This window comes from Calliopsis andreniformis, chromosome 10 (assembly GCF_051401765.1).
Source record: "Calliopsis andreniformis isolate RMS-2024a chromosome 10, iyCalAndr_principal, whole genome shotgun sequence".
In the NCBI taxonomy this organism is placed as follows: domain Eukaryota; kingdom Metazoa; phylum Arthropoda; class Insecta; order Hymenoptera; family Andrenidae; genus Calliopsis; species Calliopsis andreniformis.
This window is the reverse complement of record NC_135071.1, coordinates 18,174,585-18,193,685: the sequence shown is the minus strand read 5'-3', so window position 1 is coordinate 18,193,685 and position 19,101 is coordinate 18,174,585. Positions and strand designations below refer to the sequence as shown.

The 19,101-nt window shown below is 40.0% G+C and overlaps 1 protein-coding gene across 1 annotated transcript in view; it reads right to left on the bottom strand.

Annotated features, from left to right (window-relative positions):
- Window positions 1–19,101, bottom strand: part of Sns (sticks and stones) — a 330,519-nt gene that overhangs the window by 60,095 nt on the left and 251,323 nt on the right. The window contains exons 2-3 of the mRNA XM_076386724.1: window positions 7,034–7,177; window positions 1,997–2,170 (exon numbers count right to left, since the gene is read on the bottom strand). Of these exons, the coding sequence (XP_076242839.1) occupies window positions 1,997–2,170; window positions 7,034–7,177 (318 nt within the window). The remainder of the gene's footprint in view (window positions 1–1,996; window positions 2,171–7,033; window positions 7,178–19,101) is intronic.

Genomic DNA, 19,101 nt, shown 5'->3' with positions numbered 1-19,101 from the left:
TTTACCACCACTCACCACCCTCACCTCCACTCCCCTCAGTCTGCAAATCGCCCCCACAAAGCGATTAAAAGAAAACTCGAAAAGTCGCCATCGATTCTCCCCGAAGCTAAAACTGCTTCCACGCCCCAAGGCTTCGTCAAAATTCCTCGACCGTCGTCCCCGTTGTCTCGGCATTTCTGAATGAAAAGGAGCCCGAGCCCATAGAAACGAGATCGCGGGAATAATGCGGCAAGGACAAGCAGCGAGTACATATTTCCAGCGGCGCGGCAAAAAGAGGAGATCTAAGGAGCGTCCTCGGCCCCCCTGGGGAATCGTTTCCCGTGGTCGAGCCTCGACAGAGACGTGTCTCGTCTGCTCTCGCCCTCGTCTTCTTCCGTCCCGCCTGGGGCCACGTGTACTCGGCGCAACGACAACACTCGGTGGTCAACTCGTTTCCGCGCTCTGCGGACACCAGTTCACCAGAAGGCAAGCGACGCTTCCGCGAGAAACCCGCACCCCGACTCTTTCCCTCTCGCGTGAAATATTAAAGGACCGTCTGGCTTGTCCCTCAAACGATAGACGTCCCACGGACATCTCGTTTCAATAGAGAATCGCGACACGATTCTGTTTTCGGTACTGGGACTCGACATACACGCAATCTGGTTGCAGAGAGGGAAAACATTGTTAACGTTATTAATGATCTCGTCTATGCTTTAGATTAAATTCTTCTGTGACGTTAACTAGAAAGCGAGATATTCCTAGATGTGAGATATGTAATAATTTTTATGGCGATCACAATTGCATTCATAGAAACAGAGGGATCTGTTTCTTTATTTTTATATTAGTCAATAATGCGGAGAAAAGTGGAATCCAAACATGGAACTTAAATTATTGATACTGAATATTTTAAGAACGAGACAAGTCTGAATAAAGAATTTGAATTATAAGTTCTTTAAGTTAATTTTATTTGGAGCTTTTCAATTGTTTTCGCTTTTTTAGTAGTTCTACTTTCAGTCCCTTTTTTATGCTTATATTATGTAAATTTTTGCTTCACTGCCTGGAAGGTGTTTTGTGAGAAACTAGGGTATATATCAATATAAGAACCAGAAGAATATTACTCGGTAAGAATATTGTGTAGATGGGATGCAAATTTGAAAAACTTTAAAACATGTTTGGCGGGATATTCTCCAAACTCGCGGAACTAGTTTGCAGTCTCAATTTGGTGAATTTCAAGGTTTTCCCCAGCATCTTGATAATCACAGTGTACCACCTTTGGAAGCGACTTTGAAATAAGTTTCGCGGCTGAACGTCTTTGTTAACGCGTGAAGTTGACCGCATCGATAGGACGCACTAGCGTGCACTCGACTGTATCGAACTTCCAAAGTTTACCCCTGACTATTCCAAGCGTTCTTAATATAGAGAAATCGAGTGTGCTATGTTGTGCGAAATTTTTCTTTCTTTAGTTAAGGCCGAGATTTCGAATAAAAGATTCTTTTGGCGTCAGTGGAAAAATTATTTAGAAAAGTCAGCGATAAAAGGAACATTCAATAATGTTACTTCTAACGATTTAAAAACAGTTCATTTTCAGTATTTTATAGTAGAATTAAAGTATTAATTGAAAATATTTTAGACATAGCGAAAATTCAGAGTGATATAATGAAACAAGGGAAGATATGATTGATCTTTATCACTGGAACGAGTACAGTAGATTAAGTGGAAGTAGTCAATATATGGTCAGACACAGCTTCGCAACTAATTTAATTGGAAATATACTTTTCTCTGATCTTTTTGTGCCGACTGCTTTCAGAATTTGTTAAAATGAAACATATTTATAAGAGAATTTAATAAATAAAGTAAAAATATTTTTAATATCTTCAGTTCTTAGTTTCTGCTTTAAAATTTTTTAATTTAAAACGCACGACCAATTATTTCTTCCCCGTAAATAAAAAGGAAAAAGAAAGTTAATAGTCTACTTGGATATACAGAGAGTTTGATAAAAAAATTGTCGAGTACTCACATATGACGACGAGATGAGCGTTGGCACGGATAGGTTTGATCCTCTGAAACGGTCCAACTTGGCACTGGTACTCTCCATCGTCGGTCAGAGAAGCATCAGTGATTTTCAAGTTATAGATGCCCGCATTTTGATTCCCAATCAGTCTCAGTCTCGGGTGCCCGACAATTTCTCCACCTGCAGTGAAATGAAAGAAGTGTTTGAAAATATGTCACAAAAATAAAAAAATTCATTTCGTTTCCAAATTCCCAAAATTCAACCATATTAAAAACTTTAAGGGTAGATAGTAGGTAAACATCCCATTGGGACCTACAGAGTCCTACAAAGATCCATCGATCTTCCTTTAAAAAAATCTTGAAATTTAAACTTAAAACTAGTAAACCAAAGATATCAATAGAAATAAGTAAACCATATGAGATTACAAAATAATAACTAAATGTTAAACCACACCCGCTAATAAAGAGGGAAAAATTATGATTAGGGGATAGGGTGGAGCAGGGTGCATAAAAAAATAGAGGAAAGTAAAGGAGAAGAGCAAAGTACATAAAAAATAAGGAAAGGCGAAGAGAAGGGTAAGGTACATGCAAAATAGGGGCAACAAAAAAAATAAATTTAAAATTTGAGCAAAAATTTACAGATAATCTAAGATGACCACTGGTCATCGGTCAGCTGAACACTGGTCAAGGGAGTCGAGGGTGGTCCAAGGTCCAGGGTGGTCCGAGGTCCAGGGCCCAGTAGTCCCTCCAGGATCCCAAGGAGGGTCTGCACCCGCTAGAGGACCCACAGCGAGTGAGACACTCGTGCTCGAGCAGGGGTATTTATGTTCCCTCAAGGAAGATGAGAAACCAATCAGAGAAGTCCTTCGGTTGATTAGAATTTCGAGACTGATCTAACGAACAATACTTAGCGAAAAATTTATATTTTATATGATCTCTGGACATCTCTGGACATCTCTGGACATCTCTGGACATCCCTGGACATCCCTGACCAGTGGGCAGCTGACCGATGACCAGTGGTCATCTTGGACAATCGATGAGTTTTTGCTCAAATTTTAAATTTATTTCTTCTGTTATCTCTATTTTGTGTGTACCTTGTCCTCCCTCTCTTGTTGAGTGTGATACAGAAATAGTAATGAGGCCTCAGAGATCCAAATGTGTTGGACAGAAGAAAGCATTGTTTGTCCAGTATATCCTGTATACTCGTTTGCGATTCAGCTGTTCAATATTATTACAAGAACTTGTCATTAATTATAATAAAGCAATCAAACGTATTGTTATATTTCGAGAGATGAAATTTCATTAAATATATTAAATGATAATTATATCGTAGTCATTGATTTTTAATTATTTCATTGCTTCCATTTTTGTAACTATATTGTTCAGCATTATTCGTGTTATCTCACTGGAACGATTTTGTATATTTGTCGCATCTTCGCTTCAGAAATTATATTTTTGACTAATTTTTCGAAAATTTCTCAGAGATCAACGTACCACTAAATTTCATGCTTGTACCATTATTTTATCGCGAACACGAACCCAGATTTAACGAAGACGCCATCGTCAAAGGTTCTCAATCGATGAGGAAAATAGTAGAAAAGAACAATCGCAGACTTACATTCAGCTATGTTCCTTTTACAGCAAAATGGGGGTTGTTACTGTTCTAACGAGGAAAATTGAGAAAGCGTATTATACCGAGCTTAGACATTTTTCTCCTGTTTCGTTATTACAGTCACTCTCGTTCCTAATCAGCTACTATTTACTTGAACCTCATGTTCCCTATTTACTAATTTTTCTCGCTATTGATTTAAAAGAAAGAAGCTATCCAGAAAGTGACGTTCAATTAAAAAATACTCATTCTTATAATAATTTTGTAAAATACAGATGTATCCTATATTTTTACACTATAATTATATAATTTTCCTACATGACACCTTCTTTTAATTCTCAGAAGATCAGTTGTTCATTATACACACTTTTGGAATACCTTTACAAAGAACTACAGCGTCATTTATAATCTAATTTAATAGCTTACTACGACATTATGATTCCCCAACGCACAGAGTGCAAACGTTTGCGGGTAAAAGCGACGCAGGTAGAAAAAAAAAATCATAACCGCGATGCATTAAGGTCGTATCGTAACTCAAAGGATATATACACACCCTCGTAAACTAAACGAGCGAAGCTTTTATAAAGGGTGCAGACACATGTTTGCTAGGAAATATTGCGCACCGTTGCCACTTGCTTTTTGATAAAAGCTGTGATGTACGCAAAATCGATAGGGCGAATGATTTCACTTGCCATTAATGTCTGTCAATCGACCATCTCCTGAAAATTTTACTTCGCCACTGAGTGGATGGTAATTGATAAACTTGAAACCAGTTGCTGTTAATTAACGTCGAGTCGCTAAATTTACATTGACTGAGTAGTCAAGTTATAGAGTATAACATAAGAGTAGTCAGTAGTAGTCAGTGTTATAGAGTATAACAGTATTCCTAGACATCTTTACTCAAAAAGGGTAGTTTTAGAAAATATTATTTACAGGGCTATGAGAAAAGTTATGCTAATGAAAATTATGGTATAGAAAAATTTTGAGTCGAAATTGGACAACTTTGACTGACGATAGCTCTGTGAAAAATTATCGAAGCTTCATGATTTTTCCTGTAAATTAGAGCCTGTGGTCTTTACTTTCAGACACTATGTCTAGATTTTAAGTTTAATGCATCCCTACCACTGTAACCCTTTAAATTTGAAGGCATGTTTGTTACATTGGAAACTGCAAAGTTTGATGGAATGCAAGCACCTGGAAAAATTTTTTTCGGGAATTTCATTTACAGTCGCATATAGTTTGATTCTTCCCCTTTAATTTAAAAAAAAGATCAAGTCGCTACGATTTTTTTTCGCAAAGTTACAGCTGGTCAAAGAAACCCTTGCATTTCTATGCTACATCGGGTAGTGCCAATATATGACAAAAATGTAAGGATTTCTTTGAACTGCTGTAACTTTGCGAAAAAAAATCGTAGTGACTTGATCTTTTTTTTAAAATAAAGGGGAAAGATCGAACTATATGCTGCTGTAAATCGTATTCCCGAAAAAAATTCCAGAATGTCTGGACATCCCATCAAACTTTGCACTGTTTAGTATGACAAATATGTCTTCAGATTTAAGGGGTTACAGTAGGCAAAAGTGAATTAAACATAAAATCGAGACACAGTATCTTAAACTAAAGACATCAGGCTTCAATTTAAAAGAAAAATCATGACCCTACGACGATTTTTCACGGAGCTATAGTCGCTCAAAGTTGATCAATTTTTGCTCAATTTTTTTCTACACCACATCTTTGACCAATAAACTATAAGTGTGAATTTATTACATTGTATATAGATGTAACAGACATTAAAAATTGTCTACTGATCTTCAGTAAACACTTTCACAATTACTTTGAACACTCCACCTCGTCTACTGAAACCACCCCTATTTCAAGCATCTTTTAGCAAACACACTGATACAAACGTGACGCAGCATTCAAAAATTTGGGTCGTGAAGAGGAGAAAAGCTCGGCTAATAAAGCTTTCAATAGTCTCGGGGTCTAATTATTCTTCTCCTATGCCGAGATCTTTCACGAATGCGAATCAAATAATGCAACTGGGAGGCCTGAAAACCGCGACACTGGCGAGCAGAGGTGCTTTTGTATCATCGCGACCTTTTTTTTTTTCCTCCCCTCCCATTGAGGGGGAAACAATGACGAACATTTCGACGGGAAAAATATCGAGCACGAGAGAAAGTAAGATGGCCTTGCAGGCACTCAGCTCCCGGGAAATTAATTGAGTAAAATGATTTCAGGGAGGCGAAATGAAGTTATTAAACGAAGTTCCGAAGATTTTGTAATAAAGAGACGAGAATTCTAGTGGCATTCTCGATGGTCCCGTTCGCGTCTGCATTCTACCTTGGCTCACTTCCGCCGAAACGGGAAAGTTGATAATTGCTTATAACCCATGCAAAATTTATCGCAACTATTTCGTATTCGGTGCTACGATACTCGCGAAATTGTTTCGCGCAAGGGGACTCGTGGAGAGCTGAATACAATGAACACGACAGTGATATATTAACCGTGAAATCCTGCTGTATTCTACTTGAGAGATTACGTCACGTCCGAGATTTAAAATATGATTTTTACGAAACGCTGCAGTTGGATATGCTGTATTTATGTTTCCTTAATGCGTCTCTTCTTTGCAAATACATGTATCATATGAATGTCACGTATCTTGTAGGAATCAGTGTCAATTAGAATTTATTGCCATTTTTTTTCAGGAGAAGTGTAACATTTTACTGTATAGATATTTTTATTCCACAGAAAACTCAATTTATTCTTGTTTGTATATTTTTATCGCTTTGACACTTCCACATTTTTCACACAAGTCTTACGTTCAAAGAAATGGGTCTGTGTAAAATTGCTGGCCTGACTGAAAGATCAATTACTGGAAAAAATAGAACATCGTGAGTGTGTGATTATATTCTATCCTGTGTGTAATGCACCCCTCAAGTTTTCTCCAGTCAATAATTTCTCTTTTCTAATTTCTATTACACGCTTGAATATTGAACGTGCAGTTTTCCTCCAGTTCTTTTATTTATCGAATTGAAATTTAGTTGAAGCCTGTAGCAGGAAATTTCTCGTTTAAAAATATATCAATAGCGTGTAATGGAATTTTTCGTACAAGCCTTCGTTTTCGGGAGGGGTGGCTTTGAAAAAGCCATGAATTGACACAACTACTGTGCCACTGTTGCGCGCGTACAGATGCATTCACAGTCGATCTCTTCGGAACAGAAACATGGAATGCAAAAAGTGTATTCTATGGTTTAACTCGTTTTGATATCGACAATCAATCCAATAGCGAATTTGATTTAAATAACAGAGCCTTGGATTGTAGGAAATTAAACATCTTTTGTGAGAGCTCCAGTGTACTAGTTTTAGAGTCTCGTGTTTATGGCAAGTGAGGTATAGAAAGCAGAATAAGCTTGGTACAGCGTGAGTCTGTGTACTTACTCTGTTGTATGACGTAGGCGAAGCCATCTTTGACCCACTGCACAATGCCAACTCTGTTCCCGACCTCGCAGGGTATCGTTACCTCGCCACCCTCGAGGACGGAGCTGTTTCGTGGCCTGACTCGAAAGTATTGTCCCCCTTCACCTGAAACAGACACGGAAATTACGGTCAGAGATAACGTCTCTAGAGTATTATTACAATTAGGGATCGTGGGTACCATTCTGTAACAGAATGGCGCATTGTTTCAGACAATTTATCGATTATACCTTGAATACTATCACGAAAAGTCGACGAATTTTACATAAATCGAATTTTTATTTAAAAAATATCATAAGTAGCTTAAAATTAAAGTCAAACTAATCCGAAAAGAGTATAAATTTGTTTAAAGCTGTGTATTTTAAATCAGTGTGCATTATTATACACTTAAATAAGTGTATAAATTTTTATTAAACTCACTGCAAAATTAAGTTCTATGTATCTAAATTTTCTTATCCCTCTTCGTTTTTCACATTCAATTTCTAATTTTGTTTTTTCTTTCTTTCTTATTTCTACATCCAAAGGAAACACCGAAACTATCTACATCGATTTTGTTCTCCAGTAAGGGAGCCAAGGATGTAATAATGCTCGTAAAAATACGCTCGCAGGAGATTTGAAGCAAAAAACGCGGAATATTCTATTCTAAGGCAGAAGCTATTCGCGGTTGCAGCGATACCACTTTCGTATAAAGAACGGAAGTCAGAAGAGCCTCGGTAAACATGCTGATGTTGAGTCCAGCAGAACGTTCGCGGGAGAGCTGCATGGCTTTTTTCAATGTAAACGCCTAAAGGAGATCGAACTCAATTAAAAAAAACGAAGGGAAAAGGAAGGAAGAAACAGAGAGGAAAGTTTTTTAAATGGCAGAAAGAACGTTACAAGCTCTGCATTCATGAAATCGAAATAGAAACTAGTGAATAAATATCGAAAGACGCGGAAACTTATCGATGAAACCTGAACAGGTTTTTCCCCTTCGAAAGGTAAGAGCTAATTGAAAACATGAAAAGGTGCTTCGATGTAGGTACCGCGTTGCATTCTAAAATGCACTAAGTTTCGATATCTTTATGTTTCATAAAGTAACGAAGAATATCGAATTTAGAGATAATGTCTGTTTCAATCATCAATCACTCCAACAGGAATTCACCTTCCCTCCCAACCCTCTCCTAATCCTCCCCTTCTCCCCTTGTCCTCCACGCCTAATCGGTCCCAGGAACGACAAGCCCGACAGCGACAAGACGAAAGACAAAATCTCGCTGGAAGATCTACGTAATCCAGTTGTTCGCCTGGCGCCGATACGATCGATGCTCTCTACCTCGGCCAGCGTGAACGCAACCTGTGGCCCATGTGTACCTGCGGCCTTGTTACACGAGTTCGCCTGTAGGCACCGTTTGCCTGGTCGGCGGTCACCTGCTGCTCGAATTTGCACGATCCAGCCTAAATACAGTCCCGACGAAACGTCCATGCAGTCGCGCCGCGCCTGTTAACGCTGCCAGTCCAGGCAAACAACAGACCCACCTCTCTTCGACTGCACAAACGGCCTTTAAACTCGTCGAATTGAACGGGTCCCCCGAGCGCGTAGGCAGGGACGTGGCATCGAAAGAATGGAACGATTGTTTTCGCCCGTCCATTCGATTCGACGTTCGTTCTTCGGGGACTCCTTGTTAGAGATGCTGTCTGCGCTGGCTGTCGAGGAGGTGGACAGTGTCCGTCATCGGGGAGCCAGCAGCGTGCTCGTTCGCGGTCAAACTTTAATTGTTAGCGATTTCGCGTGGGACGCTGTGCTCGAGGCACCGTTAATTGGGACGTTTCCACGGAAACGCGGTTATTTATCTGTGGACCGAGCGTGTGGCAATTCGAAGAGAAGCACTGTGGAGGATCCAGCCTGCGACGAAAGAGATGCTTTGAATGTTGGATTAATAAGCCTTGTTTAAGTTCCTCGTGGCCTAGGTAACTTCAAAGCACTTCGCGAACGTGAAACTTCACTTGGGGGTCACTTCGAGCGCGGAGGAAACTTGGGGGATGTTTTAAGTTAGGCGTGCTGAGTGACGTGGAGTCGAACAACTTGGATACTTAATGGGAATGGAGTTTTATGGGAATTTGGTTAGTAGGTGCAGTGAGTAATGGTTGGAGCAGGGTTTAGAGTGTGTATATGGGGAGGAAAAGTTTGATTAGGGGTAGATTAGGGAGGGACGATTAGCTGGTGGCGCTATGACAAGTGGTTCAGCCGAGGTTCAACCCGAGACTGATGGTATGACCTTCTGTGGGAGAACGGCCGACCCTAATTTGGTGAAAGTTATCGGTTTAGAGGGGGTAATGATTACGCTCGATTGGTCTGTTCACTGCTTCCAGATATACGGTCTCTTTGTCGATGGCATGTATGTGTACAGCGCATCTTTGACCAGTTGCAGGATCATAAATCACGAGAATGCAAATGCAGGACGACTTGGACAGCTGTCGCCCGAGTCTTTTCGTAACACAGAAATATGCACCAAACTTTTAACTCTTGGAATGCCAATGGTGTTATGGATGCTCTGTCAGGATAGCTTTTATCTTCTGCATTCTCCTACCAGTAAGTGACACTATGTTAAGGAACTATAATACATAACCACGATGAATTAACATAGACATAATATCCAAATTTGGAGTATTAGAATTCTATAAATCAGAGATGCACAGAAGGTTAGAAAATCGATTTCTTTAGCAATTTTTCAAGAAAATTTTCTAGCAACGGAAAATTCCTTAGAGATAGAAAATTTCCCAGCGATAGAAATCACTCCATGAATGAAAAATTTCCCCTACAATAGAAAGTTGCTCAGCGATGGCAAGTTCCTCAGCCACGAAAAATTTCCCAGCTATGGAAAATGTCCCAAGGCTCACCCAAATACGCAATTACCCAAGGCTATCCAAATACCTAATCGCTCGACTTCCTTTCAGAGGCTCCCAAGTTCATCAAAAAACGCTGCAGAAACGCAACTCCCTCGCGGATTAATTTCCGCGACAAAGGATCGATTATCTGGCGCGACTTCGAGCCACCCCGATCGAAAGGGTGTCTATCTGCCTTCCTCCTCTTCCTCCCTTTGTCTCGTGGAGGGTCGAGAGGTCGACGAGGCGCAGGAAAATTTCGCGACACGCGCCAACGGGTCTGTCAAGGGTTTAATCGAACTGGCCGATACACAAGGACGCAGAAAGGAATAAATATCTGTCGTCGGAGGACTGGCAACGATGGCGTCGATGCGCAAATCCGTCCGATGAATTATACGATTATCGGCTTTGCGACTTTTTATTACGAGGCCCAGCGCGTTGACGGCGCCAAGCTTTTCGCGAGTGACCCGATCGTTTTAATAATCGCGCCGTCTCGTCGCGCGTTGACGAGTCCGCTCAAGGATTAAGCATCGGTGTCCATTACTCTTCGACGGGTTTCTGTCGGAAAATTTCGGTTAATGGCAGCTTCGAGCGCGTCCGATCGAACGGCGAGATGACGCTACCAAGCTTTAGGCAGCCCTTTTTTTGCCCGACTTTTATTCCCTTCTGATGCCCGAGCATTTTATCGACAACGCGCATGCAAAGCTGGCAGTGATCTGGTTGACAGGGGAGCCTGACATAGGGACGTTGGGGCCTTCGGATTTCACGTCACTTCGTTCACTCTTTTTTGGGTTCGTAACGACTGTATTTGAGTTTTTTCAAAATGCTTTTTTTAGGATCAATGACGCAGCAACGAGGTTATTAATGACCGAGGATATTATCAGAATAAAAGCTTTTATTCCAGTGGACGGTTTTTCTGATTTTCTTACAGATGCGAGCGAAATCTTTTTACTCTGATATTTGGAGACTGTAATAATTGGGTACTGTATATTTCAGTCATTGGTACAGTAATATCCTGCCTTTGTACTTAACTCTTTCAACACAGTTTCCCATTGTTCCAATAAAGTGAATTCTTTGCGGTAGATATAAAAACAATGGCCCTCGAATACGTCGATCACACAATTGTATTATTTTACGATTATTCGAACCGAAAGCTCAACAGTTATTTAAACGCATCGACGAATAACCATTGATTCCGAAGTGTCAGTGAACAGAATCACGAAACGTTATGGTTGACATCGATCCATTGTCGCAAAACTGCGTCCAATTAACGCTGCTTACGTTCCCTCTTTTTAATCCATTTCGCCCGGTTTCTGCGCGAGGGAAAAAGAGAGGAAAAAGGGGGCCGCAACTTGTCCCAATTTTCGGTCTCGTGATGCACGTCGCGCGTGTAATAAAGAGAAAGATTGGGAGAACCAGGGAGGAAAAAAAAAGAGAGGAAAAAGAAGTGGAAAAGCAAGAGGGCGAGTGTTTAGAAAAACTATTCGTCTTTTTTCCTCGGCCTTTAATGCGCCGTAGTATCCGCGGAATCGATCTTGAACACGATGTATCCCTCGAACGGCAGGCGAATGCATCCTCGAGGGCTCTCCAAGTCCCTTTCAATCCCTTATGCATTCGTGGCATTCGAGAAATATGGAAAACCCAGCCAACTATTCGCATTCCAGACGATTCTCGAGGAGCGAACACCTTTCTCGTCGAGGCTACGAGGAATCTTCCAGAGAAAAATTTCGTTGATTTTCGGAGAATCAGAGGTATCATTGACAGTGGAACCCGAGGGAACTGATTTATGGTGCATGGAATAAATTCGACTGTGAAAGTGCTAGACTGGTTTACGTCTAGATCTAAAGGACTGTTAGAAATAATGAGATTTTCAAGTGAGAGGTAGTACTCTAGTGACATAGTGGTAATAATCTTGGAAACCCAGGATCTCTTGACTAAGAGTTGGTTACTTTTTATTTCTACGTTTCGTTGCTTTCCCATCGAAGGTTTAAAGGGTCAGAAATTAACCTAAGAGTTCGACCAGGGTCTCCATCACCACCCACCCTCTTGAACGTAGCTTGCACATTTTTCTCCGAAAAAAGGGCAGACTTGAGTTCACTGTCTCACGATGGGAAAGTCCAAGTGAATAAAGATATTATCATCTAACAATACTACCTGTATATACAAAATAACTAAGCTCTTTTTTAATTGAATTCCAAAAAAAAATAATACTGAAACCTGCCTAGGTATACTATATACCTACTAATATTAGAATTTTAGGTACAAGAAAAGGAACAAAAGAAAAAAGGAAGATACACTTTTTATCTAGGTCTATTACTGCTTCCTCAACCAGGACCACAAATCATTTAACACGGCCATCACTTATCACGTAACTGTCTAAACTAGACAATTTTATCGCTCTTGAATTTCACGCGAACTACCTCACCGAAAGCTCGTCAATTATTTCCAAAGGAACGTTACCCATTTCTTTCACCTTATCTCGTTCTGTAAATAGGTACATCAACGTGTACCCATACGCCCTATACGAGAACTTATTTCGTTTCCATGAGAGGTAATGCTCGCGCGTTTGGAAAGGGATGTTATGGCTCTCAAACACTCCTGTGGCTCGTCTATACGCGAATTCCATAAATTCCGAATCGATGGAACTTTATATTTTACTGTTATTCCGTAACGCGCAAACACCGCGCATCTACGTCGCGAAAAGTGCACAAAAGGAACGAGGGCCAAGGGCTTACGACTGTCGTAAAATGATGCTTGTTTCGTTATGAAAAATTCGTTTGGCAAAACGTGCGTGTCTCTGACGTCGTTCCCGCGGTCTCGCGTAATTTTCCTTCCCCCTATCGAAGGTATTTTTATTTATTTTCGCTGGCAAGAGGACGTCCTTATCTTTAGGGGTTGTAAAACACTGAGGACCTGTGTAAAAACCCCACCTACGATTTTCGAAACGTTTCTGTTCAAGTTTTTACACGAAACTGTATTCATCTGCGAGAGTAAAAATTTTTAGATTGTTTCTCTGTGAAACCTCCATGTTTACTGCCTCTTTCCACGGATATTGGTTTTAGAATATATCTGTTATTAGAGCGTCACTATCCAACTACGGAGCAAAGCAGTATCTACTAAAAACATTTTCTGCTATTTTGCACTTAAACAAGACACAAGATATTCAATATTATCCAAGGATGCGTGAAACTCAATTTCACATTTTCCTGTAGTTACTGTCTTTCTCCATAGTTGAGCAGATCAGCTGTACATTTTTTAAATTGTTATTAGAGACGATACACTGGCGATAAATTCGAGTAATTTTTTCTGTGTGATTCTTCCTTTTTCTGCTCTTGGTGAGAACGTGTTATACAGCAATTATGCTATGCAAATTTAATGACGCACCTGTCACTGTGTAATAATTGCGCAATCGACGCTAAAAGAAAGGAAAAACAATGTAGCCGCGGAGGCTCGACAATAATCGCGTCATCGACAGCCAATCGATCCTCAATGGGACCATCGAATGCGATAATCGCACTCTATCGAACCCCAACAATAACTCCGTCATCCCTGTTCGACAACAATTACACCGTCAAAGCCGCGCAATAATTACACCCCTGAAAACTTCCAAACAATTACACTGTCAAGCGAAGCCATAACCGCTGGGCATTAAGCTTCATGGTCGGAGCTCTCTATCCTCTTATCAACGAGGATTTCTTGCGTCAAATAGAGCGTGAACTTCAGGGGCTGATGGTTATTCGTAACTCCTTGAGAATAGTTATTAACCGCTACAGAAGATGAAAATTGGAAAAGTGAATTCTTAGAGGGTGCAAAATAGAGTAGCATTATAATATCTAAGTATTTTATTTAGACTAATTTGGTGAGAAATTGTATTCTAGCGTTTAATTAAATAATACTAATGATAAGTATTATACAGGGTGTTTCAAAAGTACATGTTAATATTTCAGGGGCTGAAGTATCACTCTACAATAAGTAATAAATGTTGTATGAATGTATAGCTTGCATACATTGCTTTTTAAGTTATAGATGATTAAAGAAAATGTGTTTCTGAAAGACCCTGTATATATTTCATGAGAAGTCCCCTGGAAAGTATGAAAGAGAACTTCACGTGAGACACTATTAATACATACCACAATTCCCCATTTAAACCACTAAGATCTATAGAAAACACCTCAGTAACAACTGTCTCCTAAAAATCCAGGAACCCCAAAAGTATCTAAATTCCCCACCCAGCTTCCCACCTGACCCCTCACCCACAGTTCCACCCACGTCCACTTCTCGAAGTCTTGATCTCTCCTATTAGAGCTCGACACAACTAACAACCCCGTGACTCGAAATATCAGAGCACAATAAATACGCCAGGTCTCAGTCTTCCCCAGACCTCTGCCCCTCCTCAACCCCTTTGCTCGACGTGCAATTTCGAGCGTTACAAGGGCATCTAATACAATCCATGGTCGGGGGCTTTTGTGCCCGCATTTATATTGCTCCTTTTGTAGGTGCAGAGAAGACGGTTCTCGCGGCGGGCTGAAGGGAAAAAGAAGACCAGAGAGCCAAGGAAAAGGAGAAGAGGCTTGCACCCCCATCTGGCCCCCTCGCGTCACGCGTCAATACCAGCCTGGTCGACGATCCCATTCAGCTCGGTCCGCTCGCTAGATAGCATATCGAGTGAGAACGCTCGTTTATATGGCGGCGCGTACAAAGGGACGAACGCGTCGCCCATTAGCATGCGCGTGCTCTTCCCATCCCCTGGTTATTTGTGACGGTCGAGGGTGCAGCGAGAGCTGCCTCTGTCTTTCTCTCTTCATTTACATTAAACTTCGATCAGTTCGTTCGTTTTTTATGCCAGCTAGCTGCCCTTCAATCTTCGCCTGGTGTCGCGCGCGCCGAGCACCGACGCCCTTTGTAGCACCAGTTGCCGCCATCTATATGGCAAATTAACCCTTTGACCGACCATCCGACTGAAATGCTGTTCCGAGTTCCACGGGCCTTTTCTCGCGTTCGACGACCGTCGGGGAGCTGCCGCCGCATAAATCGAGCATTCAGCGAATCGAAGGGCTGGTCGAAGCGCTGGTCGAAGGAGGGGAGGCTTGGTTAACGCGGACCCGCGAAGCAACCCTTGGCTCGATGCTGTTTTATGTACTCGTGGACAATGAGAGGTGGTTACTGTGGAAGGAAACGAGGAAGCAAGGAAGGTTCGCTTAGGTTTTGATGTTTCATTTCTAATTAACCTTAACACTGCATGATTCTGAGCCAGGCGTCTCACTTTTCATTCAGAGCGCGGTAACTCAGTGAAAAAAAATCGCAGATCGCTCGTTCAGGTCTCATTCGAAAGGGAAGGGTTCCAGCTTTAATGTATCCTTACAAAATGTCGTGAAAAAAATTTATCAAGTTCCTGAGAATCGTCTGAAGTTGGATAACATTCGGGGAAAAACTACACCGTCTTTTTCAGCGTGTCGTGGAGTAAAGAATTTTTTTCAGAAAAGTACAATTCAGAGGTGTAAAAGTAGAGGGTTGGCCCTTTAAATTAAGCCCATGCTCACTTCTCTGCGATTTTTTTTCGCAAAGTTACAGCAGCTCAAAGATTGGCAATTTTTTGGACCTCTAGACCACTGCATGGTTCTGAGCCAGGCGTCTCACTTTTCATTCAGAGCGCGATAACTCAGTGAAAAAAAATCGCAGATCGTTCGTTCAGGTCTCATACGAAAGGGGAGGGTCCCATCTTGGATTTCTCTCAAGAAGAAGTCGCGAAAAAAAATTATCACGGTCCTGAGAGTCGTCTGAAGTTGGAAAACATTCGGGGAAAAACCACCCTCTCTTTCCCAGAGTGTTGTGGAGTCAAGAATTTTTTTTCAGAAAAGTACAATTTAGGGGTGTAAAATTAGAGGGTTCACCCTTTAAAATAAGCCCAGGCTCACTCCTCTGCGATTTTTTTTCGCAAAGTTGCAGCAGCTCAAACGTGGACAATTTTTGGTCAAAGTTAGTGATCCCTTAATTTTATTGCAAAGTGTATGTCATACCTAATCCCTGCCTTCTAATTAACACTATACTAATCTTATAAATATTTAATATCAATAGGTTTTAATTAGAATCTTGATATCTTAAAACTAAGTCACTGTAATTAAGGGCTAAATATAAAAGTGCAGGAAAATGAAAGAATACTACACTAGCAATTAGGCGGCGTAGAATTTATAACGAAGAAATAGTGTACTATATAAATAGATTTTGCGACCATGGCTTTGGATTTACTTTTAGCTCCAGCTGCTCGAGCCACTCAATCATTGACTGCTTCACGAGATTGACAGATACTATTGACAAGCATGATTGGCCATCTATGGGCCAATTTAGATACTGTCACAGTGTACGGTTTCTAGGTTGACGTTTTTTCTGAGCCCTCTCTCCGAATTTACAAATTAGATCTGCGAGCTTTTTAAGGGTACAGGACTATTCTAGGCACTCTGCGTCAATATATTTTCCTTGATAGAGACAAGAGTATTTACAATCGAAAAGTGCCTGTGATAGTCATCTCCGACTGGATTTGAATTCAGATTAAATCTTTATTCACATTAAGTCAGTTTTCGGTCTGATTAAAACATTTCGTCTCTTGCGTCGTAATTAAATTCGAGACGCCTCTTTTTGGGGAAGTTCAAGATACCTTTAGCTAATTTTCGGTCGGGGTTTTGTTAATTGCCTCAAATGAATGTGAAAATTACTTGTTGATATGTATGTTACAATCATCAATGAGCAGATTATTATTTATTTTTGTGGTATTTCTAGATAGTTGGTTATATATCAAAAAGCAGAAGGGAAACTTTTAATCAAATTTGTGGATATTAAAGAAGATAAGCAATTATAAATAAAATACTGATTATTAATCTGTGACGTTAATTCTCATAATAAATCTGATTTATTGTCTCGCCAGCATTTAAAACAGTCTGCCAAAAAATCATTCATGAGAAAACAATATTTGCGCCCCCTTTATAATTCCCATTCACGTAACTCTTAAAGGATTGAAACACAAGAACTGGTCGAAAGCTGAAGCTTTTTATCATTACATCTTGATTTCGGCTTCAGTTTCAATTTCACGTTCAAAAGGATCTCGATCATCGTTTCATAAAGCTCCATTCGTGGAAACAAAAGGGGAGAACAGGATCGTAAAAAGTGTGAAATTTCAGTAATCGTGAAACCATGTTCGCGGAACGTTTACAAATTCGCTAATACGATATGCGTGCCCGAATAAATGATAACCAGATGTTACATCGAGCACGTGCAACCCTCGCAATTTTTCCCACGTCTCCGTCTGGCATTTGCATTTCCAGCCGCGGCACATTTTTGCGAATTTTGTCGGTAATGGGCAATAATTGTTCACTGTAATCCCCCGTTCGGAAATGATGAATGAAATATGAAGATTTCACGATATTTTCATCGAAACACAAAATATTAGGCGAACGCATGGACGATGATGAATTAATTTACGAGGAGGCTGCGCGCGCTTCTAGCGCATGAAAATACGGTGAAAACTGTTGCAGGATATATTATAAATTTACATTCGCAGCGAGCGAATTTCTGGTACGAGAATTGATTCAATGAAAACATGTTTAATTAAGATGCAATGTATTATCGTGGAAAGTATTGGTTTTGATTTTACCACGATCGGTAGATTAAACAGCGCGTGAAAATTCAGGCATATAAATTTCCTTATCGCAGAAATGAGAGATTCGGTCATGATAGCGCGATTAAAAGATTATTCGAGCATTATTTTTATCACTAACTGTCGTCTTAATTTCTGTACCTGGGAGCCAGACTTACCTAAGGCCTTTTTTATTGTTTTTTAGGAGAGCTAAAGAACAAATTTGATTATCTATTTCCTAATACAGTATTGGAAGTAGTTTATACTATTAAATTCCCTTCACTTATATCGTAATTTAACTAAATTCCTATTACTCTAATAAAATAAAAAGAAAGCAATAGGATTCTGTAAAAAATATAATGTTGAAAAAAATGGACAGCAAGATTAGTCTGGCTCTGAGGTACAGAATTGTTTCGTGGTGGACTTTCTGAAGCTCAGATAACTAAGTATTCTGTACACACTTTTCTAAACCAGTTAATAAATATAAACCGATGAGTCACTCGTGGATATTAATTCCATATTTTATATTGACAGGAAGGAATATTAAGTAGAAAATTAAACTTCTTGTTTTTCTTGGCAGGATGATCATGCACGAGGAAATGACTGGGGAAGGTAGTGAAGTGTCACGTTACAGAACGTCATAAAATCTCGAAATCAATATCGAATTAAATTCTGCAAGGAATTTGTTCGTTCTAAGTTGTTACACGCGAATTGTGGAATAAATATCAAGTTAAATTATAAAATTCATGTATCAGAGCAGCACACAGTTGTTTTAAACTACTTGCTCACCATTTCGCGTCGCGAGTTCGTTTAACGCAGGCTATCAGCGATTAAGGCGGGCTTTTCATCTGAATTTCGAATCAGCTGTACATATGTTTATGTATACGAAACGGTTAATACATTTGCATACGTAACAGCGCAGGTTACACTGAAACGAATCGCCCCTCGGAACTAGCAGGGAGGCGCGACGCCATATGTTCGATGGAAAAAAGAAAAATTAAACGTTCCAGGCGTTTAATAAAACCGTGTGGAAGGATTTAATTATTCCTCATCTATGTATGAATAACGACGTGACTCGACGCGTGTATATGTTTCGAGGTGACCTTAAATAAAGATCCTTTGAATTTCAAATTTAAATGTCATAAGGAAGTTACTCTTAAAATGCATTAAATGCATCGAAGTGCTTTAGACATGTTTTTATGTAGTTTTATAGCTCACTTGAGAAACAACTGCATTGGTTCAATACTCAATCTCTACTAGTCATTAAATTCCCTCATTTTCGATTCTATTCTAGAGAATTTCTCTACTTTCCCTAAATATTATTTATAATAATACTTAATCCCTAACAGGTGTGGTGGGACCACAGTATTTATAAAGTGCTTTTAATTTTAATATTTATGATTGAATTTATTGAGTACTATTATTTGAAATTGCAGTGATTTTACCACACAATGTTATAATACTGACACTACACCAGTCAAGAGTTAAAGCGTAATATCTTATCAACTTCATTTTTCATCGCCTCCTTAACGTGTCTCTATACTTG